The 15,832-nt window shown below is 38.6% G+C and overlaps 1 protein-coding gene across 1 annotated transcript; it reads right to left on the bottom strand.

Annotated features, from left to right (window-relative positions):
• Positions 1 to 1,877: 1,877 nt before the first annotated feature.
• On the bottom strand, positions 1,878 to 3,657 carry LOC139132958 (class E basic helix-loop-helix protein 23-like). Its single transcript, XM_070699296.1, has one exon. The coding sequence runs from the start codon at positions 3,447 to 3,449 to the stop codon at positions 2,721 to 2,723; it is 729 nt and encodes a 242-aa protein (XP_070555397.1). The 5' UTR covers positions 3,450 to 3,657; the 3' UTR covers positions 1,878 to 2,720.
• Between the last annotated feature and the right edge of the window lie 12,175 nt (positions 3,658 to 15,832).

Below are 15,832 nucleotides of genomic sequence, written 5' to 3'. Positions count from 1 at the left end.
GGTGACTTGTGTGATAATGCCAAAATTCGGTAAAGTATCGGCGTTCCTTTCATCTGGCGATGGAGCTTGTTTTCTTAAAGGCAGGCTTCACAGCGCATGATAATTTTCGGGGAAATTATCCGTGGAGTTTCACGCAAATTTAGCCGGAATGGACATCGGTGTGCTCGTGTGTGTGTTACCGAGTCTTGACGCTCGGCTACAGATGGTTGGGATTTAGGAGCACGTTTGCCTGTGTTAGATGTTTGAGTTTCTCTCATATTGATTGTGAACAGGAATTGAAAAGCTAAAGTACTGGGCGGAGCGTTTTCAGGAAATAGATAATACTTGTTATTGAACTGTGAGTTGTTTGCGATCACTCTTATTCAACACCCAAGTCAACCAGTGCTGAAGTATGAGCTGTTCAAAAATAATCACTCATTACAAGAGTTTGTTTGTAGCGATTCATCACCTTATTCTTCTTTAAAAAATAGAAGCGGTTTCATTTTGGAGTGCATTGATTTAAGGTAATACGGCTTAAGTTACAAGCTTTCAAATACCTAGTCGGCCTGAGTTCTTAAAGAGATAATAAAATGTTAGGGGAATTCACTTTTCCAAAAGACAGTGCCACGTTCACATTTTGTGGCTAATTACAAAATTTCCGACGACAAGCCAAGGACAGACAATAAACATGATAAAGCATAAATGAGTTAGCGTCTCCCGTAATATATAATGTTCATTTCAAGCGAAACAACAAATCTATATTTTTCAATTTCCTCGTGAAGAAAGGGTCCCATCTCCAATCATGAACATCAAAAGACGCTTTAATTTGATGATAACATTTACTCTCCCAAGGAAAGGCATGCCACGATATAGAAATTATTGTCAGCGGAAGCTTGAAGAGCAGCAATATAAAAAATGCAATTTGCGGAGGTTGACCTTTCGGAGTGTAGCGACATCATCGCTAATAGTGCCATCATGTTTGCTGTAATCAATTTAGATCCAAGCAACAAAACTTTCCAATCCCGGCACACTTGCAAGTTATAACTGGTGTTAAGGCCTCAGCGCCAAAATACTCTCAGCTGAGGCAAACATCTGCATTTGTAAGTTACGACGTACAGGGTTAATTTACCCTAACGGGGGGAGAAACGAAATGCGTAGAACTGTCAATGTGGGAACACCGAATGAGATATGGTTTCATCTTTTTGTTGAATTTGCGACTATTTCAATTTCGAAAGCGAGCTGGTTCGAAGTGATTTCCTTTCTTCACTGCGCAATTCTACCTGGCAACGATGATCCGATTCAACTCTACCACCAAGCGAGGTTTATGAAGTTTAGAAGTCTTCCTTTGACAATTTAATCGATTGTGTTTCGTTTTAGAACATTTTCCGTGCAGGAAGAATAAATTTCTGTTACATATATTCATTAGCCATGCCACGCTTTGGTTGGAGTTATTACCATATGAGCATTCAACACAGACCATGGCAACATATGCCAAGGCACTGGGAATTTACTAAACTGGATATTGCAGCGACAAAATTACTATTAAACGATAACAGGAAGCTGTAATGAAAGCTAAAATGCCTTGCTACAGACAATTAACAGAGTATGGTATTATGTAACAGAAGTTTTTCTGCTACAACGGACATGATTAATTTATATGACGGATGACACTCGCTTATCGGACGTACATCAACACATCCGGTGAAGTAATGCTTTCCATTGGCGCAATGTTTTGAAGAAGGGCTGGCGGTGCAGCGTATTTAGGAGAACGAAGAGATACGAACAAGTTAGCCGCTGATTATGACGGGAAAAATTGTGAAAAAAACTAACAATAGTGTGAGGAAAATCAGAAAGGAAAAACTAGAAAAAAATTGAAAACAAACAACGATATCGATGAATACATTGAAAACGATCGTAACTTTAATCATAATTTATATTTTTCAAAAATCTTTAGAATTAAAGACAAGGAACAAGGCTTTTTCTTGTCTTGTAAAGTTCTCTTATTTAGTACTAATTTGCAAACTCCTGTTGCTTTCTGCATGCATTGTTCCTCTACAGCAGAAAAACCATACAACTTTTTTTCCACAGCAACTTTTCTCCAAAACAGAATGAAAAACTTTCAGTTTCAGGCTTTCAACGCTTTTTATTCGATTCCATGATAATTTTTAATGAAAGTAATACTCTATTCACGATATAAACCGATACTTTTCTCTGATCGGAAAAAATTGAATTAATCAATTAATTTTAATGAAAGTTGAAACTTGAAAAATATGTTGTTGAAATAGACACAATATGAAAAAAGAATTAAACACTGGACACTGGTTTTAAGAAAAATTAGAGAATTGTAATAAAATTAATAATGGAAATGGCTACACTAACCAAAGTGTTGGCCGTTTGGTGGCTTGACACGCTCCAAAACACACACATTGTTTATCAAATTTATGTAAAGAAACTTAGGTCATCTAGGCCTCACGGTTGAGCAGCCTTGTAAAGAAGAATAGGTTGCACGACTGGAGGGAGGGCTCCGTCCATTTCCACATGCCCTTTGCTCCTTTATCTACCAACATCCCATGATGGTGCGCTGGGTCGACGTATCACCGGGACATGTCGATGTGGGATCGTTGGCCATGACGATCCAATTTGCTGATAAACCCCTCTGTCAGTGCCGTTCAATATTACCTCGTCGAATTCGGCGACACACAGCTGGTGTCAGATCTTCTCTCAGACTGTCCGTGTCATTTTCACGACGTGCAAGGCTTGTCGCCGCACTCCTTACACAGATGTGGCGTCGGCACTGTCGTGGGTGTTGCCGCTGCTGCTGCCGCCGCCGCGCTTTGAAACATTGCTGCCGTAGCTTTGTCGGCCGGTATACGAGTGTAGGCATAAGTTTCGTAGGCAGGCATTTGTGGTAATGTTTGTGCCTGGTTCATGTAGTTCACCATGCGTCGCATCTCTTCCAAGGCATTCGCCTGCATCAGGATGTAATTCTTTGCCAGCAACAGAGTGGCGATTTTGGACAACTTTCTGACGGACGGACTGTGAGCGTACGGGATAACGGACCGAAGATCATCGAGGGCGTCGTTCAAGTCGTGCATCCGTCGCCTTTCCCTGGCGTTGATGCCCAATCGAACTGTTCGCTGAATTTTCATCTTTTTATTATTATTGCCAGACTTGACATTGTTTTTCTCGTTTTGTAACACGTCCCTATCCTCGCCGCTGTTTTCAGCTTGACTCGAAGAGCCACATTCATCGTCGCATCGGTCTTCGACGACGGTCTCGCTCGTGGAAACGTCCATGTTCCCTGCAAAGTCTCTGTTTTCCTTGTCCAAGAATTTTGGGACGCCCGATGACGTCGTTGTCATCTGTGCCCGGTGGTGACTTTCCCCGTCCACAACAATAATCTCCTCTTCGCCCGACGTACACTTCTCGTAATAACTTTCCCGAACGAATTCGTGCTTTGCCGTCTCCATGTTGTCGGATGCACTGTGGAGCAAGCACTCCCCACCAAAAGATGCAGCGTCCTGGATAGCTGGTGACCGATCCTAATGGTGCGACTGGTGGTGCAACGGTAGCCTTTTATGCAAACAGCCCGCCCAATCGTGCCTATAAAAACATACACCAAAAGCAAGTATTGTTAGAGAACGGCTTAGGAACCGACTTCTGTCTGTCAGTCGTGAGCCAAATGAACCAATCAGACTTCGTAATTGATTAATCACATTAGAATCGCTGGCGTGACGGGCTCGCGTCTGATTGGCTGATCTCAGCGCTTTTGCTACTTTAATGTCCACGGGTTGTTTTTAATGTCATAACTGCGACTGGAAAAGACAATGATGGAAGGACACTAACAAGCTCGCTGTAATATCGCCACTTTAATGAGCTTTGTCTGTTTTGCCAGCCGAGATACAGTTTATAGGGTTGATCGTCCGGTGAATAAGCAATTAATAAATTGATACTTCAGCGCTCGGTCTGCATGTCTCTCGTCGGATCTCTTTTTTCACGAAATCCTCAATTTCACTCCATGATAATAACGATATAGATTTACCAGGGCTGAAGATGAAGTTTCACTATCTGTATCTCTGTGTAAAGTGGAAGCTCATGTTATAATTCAATAGATTACACTGGGGTACAACTATTCGTTAAGTTTCAAGTATGAAGTTCTACTGTACTGAACAAATTAAGACATTTCGAAATCATAATAGTAATGCTATTGCAAAGAGTTATATGCTTGTGTATGAGAATGTGTTTAACGACAATTTTAAGAATACACATTACTAAATTGACGCTCGGGGTAACGATGCAACCGTTACCATAGCGATATGCAGGCTAGGGTGTATTCTTTGTGTTATGGCGTCGCTACAGTTCACGTTTCAGATAGAAGTGAGTTCAAATAACTGGGTATTTTTTCTTTTCACGTGACTGAACTTAAAATGGTTGTCGATAATTCTGTGGCGCAAGATTGGAGGGAAATCGCTGTTTGAAGGAAATTTAGCCCGAAAACGGAGTTTAGCACCGTTGAAAAAGGTGATTGGCACGCGTGCGATCGTGTTCATGGCAATCGGCTATTTTGTCTGGAAATCATTGGAAATATAATCTCGACTAAGAGGATTCTAATCTAGTTAATTCTATTAGAATTTCAGAGCCGAATATCAACATCTCTTTATGCTTGTTCAATTGCTTACGTGAGCGTATAGTAATTGAGTACATCGCCCCAAATGCGGAGTACAGTTCAGCTATTGAGGGGAGACGTTAGGAGACTGGGTGCGCTATTAGCATATTCGTCCCATATGGCTACAGCTACACCACCAAACACCATCGTTCGTCCCGCTAAGCAAACCATTCCTCAACAACTCGTGAATTTCCCACCGGCTGTAACTTTTAGAGGTGCATTTTACTTCTTTATTTTCGAAGATTTCTTTGCATTTTGGAGCAGTTGTAAAACTAGGCTGTACGCAGACGCCATGTGTTGTTGTACAGTATTTAAGGCCCTTGCACGGTCCTTAGAGACCCGGGCTAAAACCATTCCAACCATGCATTCAGCCACACGGCAATCTGTCTCGCAGTTTTGCACTTTTTTAACGCAGCTCGCCTGTTTGAAAAGAAACATCGCCTTCGGTGGCACGTCCTCTGTCGCCCGGTGAGGACGTTCTCCGCCGCCGGGGAAACCGACCGGCGTTCGAAGCGATGAAAAACTTATCACCACCGGCAAGTTTCCGAACAGTCAAACAAAACACAGCGGCTCGGTCGGTGTGCAGCGAACGACTCTGTAAATATCAGGGGCACTCGATTGAAGCACTCTAAACTAACGAGGGGTAAATGTTTACCTTCTACACGTGGTGAACAGGCAGTTTTGTTGGCTAGCCACTCGTCTGTACAATTAGGGCCCTATTTGACGGATGCGACTCGTGAGCTGCGTTGGTGATATGCTGGATAAACAGACAGAGCATAATACACGCGAGACGCTCGCTAATGTCAATTAGCAGGATATCCATTTCACGTCTCTACGTCAGGTGAAATAGACACATTTTGCTCCAGAGTTGAAACGGACAACATAGGGGTTTCAAACTGTCATCTTTTTAGTTATTATATTACATAAGTCAGTATTAGGCTTGACATTGACATGTGAAGCTGACAATAGAGCTTGAAGCCCGCCAAACTAGAGGGCAAGTGTAATAGTCAGCACATGTCATCGTCACATCGATAAAAGAGGTAAGCGTAAAATGCGTGGATATTTTTGTGAAACACGCAACGGAAACGTTTGTTATGTATTGAATTCCATTACGATAAAATAAAAATGTGAATTTTACACATTTCAAATTTCGAACAGGCTGGTTTTCATCGATAAAACTGCAAGTGCTATCAAAATTACCATCATCTATGTCACAGTACAGTCACTTCTCCCATCACCATGGTAATGGCCAGAGGCATCGTGGCAGCAGACTCTTGCAATACCGCAGAACACTATTAAAAGTCAGTTAGAGGCATCCTAGAAAATAAAGGAAAGTTTTTAGAACGACGAGTAAGGGAAACATAACTTCAATGAATACAGTGAGAACATACACGAACTTCATACATGACTCCGTAGAGTACGTTAAACATTAATACATGTACAACACTCTACCTTAATCTAGGCTGAATTATACATAATTGGAGGTGTTGACTCTAGTCCACAGAAGGTTCTTTCATACAGCTTTATTTTTTAGATAAGGAGGGATATTTATGGATACGTAAATTTTAATGCATGTATTTCGGTATTTACAAGCGCGCGTACAGCTGCTCGAGCATATTTGCCTCTCTGCCCGCCTACCAACATACATACATACATACATACATACATACATACATACATACATACATACATACATACATACATACATACATACATACATACATACATACATACATACATACACACATACATACATACATACATACATACATACATACATACATACATACATACATACATACATACATACACACACACACACACACACACACACACACACACACATACATACATACATACATACATACATACATACATACATACATACATACATACATACATACATACATATATACATACATACATAAAAATTTTGATCAAAATATAAACACGTTGAGAAGGTGAGAAGGTAACAACTATACAGCATGTGATGGACAAATAAATTAAATAATTCCGTAAGATATCATCACCAAAATTCCTTACAATCTACAAATTACCAACCTGCTCTTATCAACGTCATTATAATAATAATTTAAATGGAGACCTGCATTTACTAAATTATTTTATTTCAAATTTCCGCTAAAAGGTTATCGGGACCATATGTTCGTCAGTTGCTCGCAGATCAAACACAATGTGAAATGTTTATCTCTAGAATTTTCGGTTTACCGAGTCATAAATCAGATCACAAATTTACAGTGAATCCTTGTAAATTTCGTGTCAGTATTTGCAGTATTTCATAGGACACTTTACCTGCTACAGTTGAGCTTGCATCACCCAATGCCTGCATTCATCAAGGTACAAGAACGATTTACAACCACTTCATACGCTTTACCTGAACAATGCTGACCTTGAAGGTTCGTCAAACTTGTCTGTGTTTAAAGTAAGTAGTGTGTTAATAGCTCTTTCTTATCGCTTCCCTCAGATATTATCATTACGTTGAAGGATTTCTAGTACTTTCCCGCTTTGATTATATATATACATACATATTATATATATATATATATATATATATATATATATATATATATATATATATATATATATATATATATATATTTACACACACACAAACGACTTGCACTAACGTGACATATCATCAGCAATCTTCTTGGATGTTTACAGAAGATTGGGGAAACTTCCAAATTCTTTTAACTAATTCTACTGTTCTCAAACACCAACACATTAACGTCATGGTCACGTCAGCCTCGATGCGATATTCTCACCACGTGACGTCATCGAAGGAAAAGTCTTCAATACAACATCAGTTTGTTAATTAGATTTGTCGACGGTACAGAAAGTCGAAAACTGAACAAATCTAAACCGACATCGTGACGGAATGATCGCTTTCTCAGTATGACAATCTATTCATGCTTCTTCATCAGAAACTGTAACTCACGACTTGCGTCAGTTTTCATTAAATTTTACTCAATTACAGCGTCGCGTGCCAGCAACGGCCTGATTTGTCGCTTATTTCAAGCTTACTATGTGACAAAGATGTCATTAATAACGAATGCGTACGCCGAATACACAAACACATATACACCTGACATGTCGGGATTTTTAAAAATGTGCACACGTGTCGAGCTGTGAGGCATTGGTATGGTTTAACTACTTGCACAGTTGCTGTTTCCAGAGAAAAGGCCTTAGTAATATGACGTCATCGGAAAGCGTATGACGATTTAAAATGTAAGAATGGGACGTGAATGCTCAGCTATCAAATGAAATACACAGCTGCGTTAAAATAAAAAGATATCTTATATCTTGATTTGTATTGCAGGAGGAAATATTTTACTTTTTTATGTTTGTATTTATTATATCCCAAATGTTGATGTTAGCAAAGTTGACAATAAAACTGTTGTCATGAATGAAACAGATTACACTTTGACTCAAAATAATGAAAAACAAACCAGATTTGTTTTCGATTCATTATACTATTATGTATACATATAAACACGTCATCGATTAGTGGCATCTTATTAAGTGGTGTTTTGAGGTAAGTGGACAGATCAACAACTATCTTTAGAAGTCACTTTAAAGAACCGTCACGCGAAGTCACAGTGAAATTGTCACAAAATCGTAAAGTGATAGTTCATATATCATACTTGATCCGTACAAGGGAAACGCATTTTCAAGACTCTTTACCGCCATCGATGTCAATTTATCAATTACGAAGGACCTAGAGGGCTCAAGAGACTACTTCGCCCTTGTAAAGCACCGTTGATGTTTAAATCGTATTTTCCAAAGTAGGATCCTGCTACTTGATCGACCAATGATGTGCAGCCACATTTTGTCGAGGGGAAGGTTAAAGAATATAAGAACCCATACAAAGGGAAGTTTTTGCGTAATTGCTAGGTTACGTCATCAACTTAAGGTCGACTATGAATTTCTTTCCATGGTCAAGATGAAAGTATTCTTGAAATATAACTTCTTCCGAAGCATTTACAGATAAATATTACGTCGAAATATGAATGGATTGTGACCAGTCTGTCTTTTGCAGGGCACCTCAGTACGCATTATGTTATGAAGAGTGGATCTAATTTCGTATTCAGAGAGATATAAATTGCATAACAATACTCGAATGGCCGTAGAACAGCGTTCTATGTTTACCATGACGACATCTCATCGAGGAAAATAGAATTGACTTGGTTTCAGATTTTATGTTAGGTTGCTGAATGTTTTCAATGCAAGGAAATGATCGAAGATTACAACCACAGGGCATAAGAAAAACATTTCAACTCAAATATCAACATTGCAATCGCAATGTACACAGTAACTGACAACTGACACGATATTCTAACATTGTAAAATAGTTAAGGCTCTTCATAGGTTTTCAGATATTGATGATGTTATAGTCACGATTTCCTAGACGACTTGTATACATCAAAGTGTTGACGTATGCACATGGTTCCGAAACACACTCGTGTTTACCTGTGTGACCACTTGTTAGGAAACATTGAAGAGAAATTTGCATACACTGACGATGACATCAGGTTACTAAACGAGCTTTAAGCCTGCATTCTATGGCTTGTTTTGTAGTGAAACCAGCAACAGATTAACCCTTTGAGTGCTGTAATTTTTCCCACCAAAATTATAGAGAAACACCTTTCAAATTTTATAAATTTTTCTGTAATTTATTTGGTAACTTTGGACCAAATATACACCATAATTCATCGGCTACAATGTTTTAGCAAAATTCTAGCAAAAATCAGAAAAAAATGACTGGGGTATATTTTATGAAGGTGACAAAAATTTACTTTGGTCCTCAAAGGGTTATTAAACAAATAACAAAACAAAAAAGCAAGTGGAAAAGTTCAAACATTAAACAATATAAAGATTGTCATCTTTGTCATCTTAAAACTGATAAAGTGTTAAAATCTCCAGTGAGAGATTATGTACCGTCATATTTGTCACGTTATAATCAGAATATATGTAAATGTGCAATTTTCTTCAAAAGTACCGATTGAAGACAATATTTGATATTCAACGGTGTCCCCTTTTACCGCAAAGCTAAGTGTATTTGAAAATTGTATTGTATGTTCGATAAAGTGGTATTAAATTTCCAAACACCCTTGACATATTTGTATTGACGTCGTTTGTAAATTCCCCAAAATGAATTTCTTTGACATTGTACACTTCTCAAGTCAATACGTGATATGATACGATATGATATGATATGATATGGTAAATGGCATGATTTGACATGAAACGATACATATGTATGTATGTATGTATGTATGTATGTATGTATGTATGTATGTATGTATGTATGTATGTATGTATGTATGTATGTATGTATGTCTCTCTTGATATATCTATGGAAGTCTTAATGTGTCTGTATATATGCCTCTATATTTATGTATGTGCGGGCCTGGTTCACAAGTTGACTGGCCTTCCTCGTCCTTAATATTTGGAATAAAATAGAAGATTCATATGACACCGACGTAAACATTACATTGTTTGCTTTAAGTATTTAAACAACAAGCACGTTTCAATGCTTGTCGTAGCTCGACTGAGAGTAAGATTATGAGAACGCCGATATCAATAAATCGAATTCGTAGAGTAGTTCTCATACCGGGGAAAAGATTTATCGGTCAAAAGAGTTGAAAAATACCAGTTACGACACAATGTGCTTATTTCAGGAGATGTGGGTTTCATTGAAATGAAATTGACAATTGTCAAGGGACGCAGCCGAAACTCGAACAATAAACGTCACTGGGGCATTGTCAATTTCAGCAATGTTGCATGCCCACCATTTCGATTGCCGTGAGTCGCGTGCGCGTGTGTGTTTCATTCACTAAAGTCACGTGGCCGACCTGTAAGATGGGACGGCTGTAGCATATGGGACCCGCTGTAGTATTCCTCGCTACACGTGTTGCAGATTTATCCTCAAAATAAACGGACTTCCACAATTGAATCGACGCCCACCTCTTTTGACGGTCTTTGTATGTGAACACTCGCTACCGGAATCGATTTCGAGAGCCCCACATTATACCAGCCACTTGGTGCTCAATTTATTGGCCTGTAATTCACACATATATCCCGACTTGGGCAAACTTTTCCAGGTTTGAACAGCACTTTTGCTTCACCCATCTGAATGAATTCGTTTGCTCAGACTCGTAAAGTGAAGTGGCTTGGCAACTTCAAAAGACAAGTGACGACATCTAATTGGATTGAGGGAAAGTGAAATAATGTTATAACAAGCTGCGAACGAGCCGGCTATTTCAATCGCCTGGTCTAAAAGCATAGAAGCCATATTCTGCCCAATGTGCACATAATAGGACACGAAAAGTGATCTAAGGTGACTGCGGCATCAGTTTCCGAAAATCCGTCAAAACATGATCATCATCGTGTCACTTTCTGCGGCGACTTGCTTCCATACAGCGTATATGAATGCATGCAGGATGAATGGATGGGCAGCGAATCATGGACCATTAGACTCGCAGGGAGTATGATTAACGGAAAGACACAGATCAAAGGAAGCTGAGGATGACTCTTTCAGAGACAAAGACACCGGAAATACATCTTGATTGGCCTAACTCATTGTAACTGAAAACCAATGGCAATGAAATCTTCTCTTTTTCCTCTGCTTCATTTTACTGGAAAAAATCCACCAAGCCTGTATCTGTTTATCGACACGAGTTCAGTCAGGCGTCTAGTCATGTCGATTATTAATGCCCAACTTCGGAAAATTGCAGTTATAAGGAAGGAGGGCACAGTTCAGTTTTATGACACACTCCGATGAACACACGCGGAAGTTTTTAACTATTAAAAACATGAGCTGGTATTTCGTTACATGCAACTTGCGGTTTTGTTTTTAACAGCGCGTGCCCGCGGGTTCCGTCATTTACGCTTGGCCGGCGTGTACCCCTTAAAAACCGCCGAGGAAACATCCGTTTTTTCGCACCAGGATTCTGCAGCATATGAAAAAGGTGTATGATTATTGCTCGAAACGTACATATATTAGCTCAGGACAGGCGAAAACAATACAACACTGGAAACAGAGTACCCTGTATCCCATATGTCGATTTCAAGGCAACCAACGGGAAACCTGCATTTCATAGCCGATGATATATAATCACCGTGCGTTGTGTTTCTATGATGTACCAGTTCAGAACCCGTTGCACTGCCCTAACAGCTGTCCCTAAACCAGAGTCATTTTGCTTCCTACCAAAAAAATAGGCCCCTATTTGAAAGAAAGGCACCAACAAACGTGGAAGTTTTCCAAAAGTAATGCTGCGCCCCTGAACAATGGTTGTAGATTTGCATGAGAAAGAGCGCGGGAAAACAGCACCGCTTCCGAGCAACATATGGCCGGCCTAAACGACATTGAAAGACGAAATTAAGTTGAATTTATTTGCATATCAGGCGAAAAGATCAATGGAGAAGGAGTGAATGCTCCAAGGCCGACTGATAGAGGATTGTTTCAACGGTCGTTTAGTGGATATAGAATAGGAAACAGGCTACGATGGAAGAAGGAAGCCTTATATTTCCTTTCATGGTGTAATTGTTTTAGACGATTCCGTGTTGTAAAGTCCTTTTTTAATGAGTTGATAACCGTCCAGGGTCTTGATTCACCACAAATTAAATTCACACATGAATTACATTGTACAAAATGACATACAATTTTATTAATAAGCTAAATTGGTTTATATAGGGCAGTGGCTTTGTATCAGCTATAAAACCAAAACTACCACGCGCTGTCAATCTTGGAAAAATAGAGGCACTTTTAACAATTTAACATGCACGACCTAATCACAGAACCCAGTGCAAAATCCACGAATTAGCGTTAAAATAGGTAACATATTTCATTGGAAATCCTACGTCATCGGGTAGAGTCACAAGATGGTTGTTACGCTAATGTTAATTGGCTGACCGGGTCAAGTACGTCATAACTGTCAAAATTAAAATAAAACGGTAAGATATTGATCGAACTAGCAAATCAACGACGGAGTAGGACACCTTTCCAGTAATACGTGGATTTCAGTTTTTACAGAAGAAAACGTGTAAACTTTCAAGAATTATCTAGGGTTTGCTAATTTTGCGAGATAATTATCACCCGCTCGAAAATTAAATCGGAAAGATGTACCACCGAACTTCAGTGCATCGAAGCGAAGATTGAGAACGCCCGACGATGATTCTCGCCCGTTCAATCTTCGAATGTTGTACGAGCGAACGGTGTATAAACTTGATAGTCTTTTCACGTTAATGCAGGCACAACCTCTTTATGAACTATTGAATGTGATATCCATGATTGTGATGATACCCCGCGATCGCGATTTTAAAATTAAGTTTGTTCGTAGAAGTCGTTGGAACCAAGTTTTCCACTGTAGTAGAGGAGGAAACGGAATACTCGTTTCCAAAGCGACTTGTAAACAATGGGAGAGAAGATTTAACCACAATTTAACTCAGTTTCTGTCTGTTCGTTTCTTTGTCTGTGTTTGTCCGCTTAGAATCTTAATCTATTAGTAACTTAGTCTGATTCTCCATTTTTGTGACTGTACACGTCAGCCTCTGTTGCCTGGCTTGTAACAGTGTCTCTGCTTTTTCTTGTCTCTGTCATATCGTTCAGTGTAGGTCTGCCAGTCTGTCTCTCTACCGTGCCTTTTCATTCCCTCCCTTGCTGTCCCCCTTCACAACAAAATCTGTTTTAATGCTAAACTCGATTATTTTTGAAGCCCAGCTCGAACCATAAAGACACTCAATGTGCAGTGAAACTCCCCGGGCTTGGTTATAAGTAATATATGAGCCTAGCTCTGCTCACTCTGCTCTTACAAATAGAAAGAATGTGCCACAAGTCCAGAACTCACTTCAGACAAAGTCGGCAAACGCTGTGCCTTATGGGTCTGCTTCCAGGCTTGGTTTTGATTCAGTATATTCGGAAAAGCGACACTCATCTCAAATGACAACTGCATGACTTACGAAATACGATATTCACCTTCTTGAGGACGTGCGTGGAGAATTTGATCAGATACAACGTCGAACCAGTCTGCCACATGTGCATCTCACAATTTTTAGCGCCAAAATATGTTTACATCCAGTACAATTCGATACATTTTCCAGAGTTCATTTCAAACTGATGTAATTTTGTATTTGCGTTTGTAAGCAAGCTTATGCATATCATATATGACTTCATTTTATAAATGCTGGAGTGATGAAGATTTCCAAATCAAACAACTGCCCTGGTTGTCATGGAGTTTGGCTACTACAAAAAACATTGATAAAGTTTCAGTTATTCTGAATAAAAATCACAATGTAACTCCCGATCAAATTTTGCATAATAATGATCAAAATCAATAATTATTTGACAAAAATAAAACGCACTCAATTATCATAGAATCGCTGAAGATGCATGCTTGACAATTACTTAATTCAAGTTTCTTAATATCACAAGATTTTCACCAAACGACACCGAAGTATCTCGAATTTTAAAAATACCAATATTTTTGTAGAAAATGTGCAACTGTCCTTTTTAGATCATTGTTTTTCTCGACCATATAATAAAGATCAGATGGACAACACAACAGAAATTCAAGTGACAGAATACATGTATGAACAACGTTTACTTCGACCAACATGAAGCTTCTACCAATAAAGGCCATAATAAGGACTAGTTTATTTTATGTTCGACTTGAAATAATCTGCAACTCTACAAACATAGTATTATTAATGATTATTTCAGCCCGTTGTATTTTCAGAAAGACTGGTTTAGAAAATCCATCACAAATTTCCAATTTCCATCATTCATTCGTTTGTTTATTTGTCCCGTCACAACATTATTAAGACCTCTTTTCGAGTATTTGGAAAGACGACTTTGCCAGATCTTTTTCTTCTTTTTCCGCTTTGGATAAACATGTCGTGTTGGGTCACCGAAATACCTCTATACCTCTATTCTTACAGCAACCTAGCACCTTGCTATGTGTGTTGTCGATCAAATTTCCTGTTTAAATTATATATATATATATATATATATATATATATATATATATATATATATATATATATATAAAATTAGATAATTTGGTGCAGATAAAATACTTTCTTGTTACATAGTTGAAAATGTACATCCGTATATATTATGAGTACTCTCAAATGCTAGGACAACGGTTACATGCAATAATGGCCCATTAAATAGCTGAGACAGTTGGTTACAGTGACGCAAACTCGACGATTCCGAGAATGTTCAGAGTCTTTGCATGTTCTGTGAATGCGTCGAGTGACTTCGCTTCTCTATGCGTAGGTGTAAAATCAAGATACTGCGTGTATAAAGCTTGTTTTCTACTCAGCCAGATAAAAAACATTATATATTTAACATACTTGCCTTTAATTCAAATACAACAAAGCATGATAACGAACTTTCAATATTGTCTGTTTATTATGCCAGCAACATGAAAAGTTAACTTTTCTTTGAGCGCATATTGACTTTACCACAAAAATTGCATCATGCCGCCGTTCTCGACAAATTAAGATGCAACTCATCTTGTTGTCACGTTATTTTGATATTATTACTAAAATTAGGTTTTTACATTTTATTTTCACAGCTTTACTTCGCAGGATCTGTCACACACATTGGCAATTTAACAGCAGAGCTATTTTCTGGTAGCTATTAAAGTTTATGGAGAGCTGCTTAAATGATATTAACAGATAATCATATGCAAGGAATAAGCAAGCAACATTTTTATCTTTCCAGCCATACCAAATCATGCCACTTACCCAAAACCCTTACGTACATGCATAGGCATGGAATAGTTTACTAATGCCCGTGATAAGCATCCGGCAATACATCATGTCGTGAAATAATTTAGCGTTTTAACAGAAGATGGCAATATTTAACCCTTTGAGTGCTCTTATTTTTTCCACCAAAATTTAGGTGCAACATTTTACCAATTTTTATGAATTTTTCTGTACTTATATTGATAATTTTAGACCGAACGGATATTACATTTCACTGGCTACAGTTTGTTATCAAAAATTTGGCAAAAATCTGATAAAAATTAACAGGGGTAAATTTTATAAAGGTGACAAAAATTGACTTTAGCGCTCAAAGGATTAATGAAAAGAAGTGATCACATGTATGATAGAAAGTATATCATCTCTTTCAATAATTTTGCTAGACGATTGCTTCCGTGA

The sequence above is a fragment of the Ptychodera flava genome, chromosome 5, assembly GCF_041260155.1.
Source record: "Ptychodera flava strain L36383 chromosome 5, AS_Pfla_20210202, whole genome shotgun sequence".
NCBI classification, from domain to species: domain Eukaryota; kingdom Metazoa; phylum Hemichordata; class Enteropneusta; family Ptychoderidae; genus Ptychodera; species Ptychodera flava.
This window is presented reverse-complemented; position numbering and strand designations above follow the sequence as displayed.

Excerpts from the sequence above, each read along its gene's own strand:
- LOC139132958 (XM_070699296.1), bottom strand. The coding sequence starts at position 3,449 with ATGGAGACGGCAAAGCACGAATTCGTTCGGGAAAGTTATTACGAGAAG.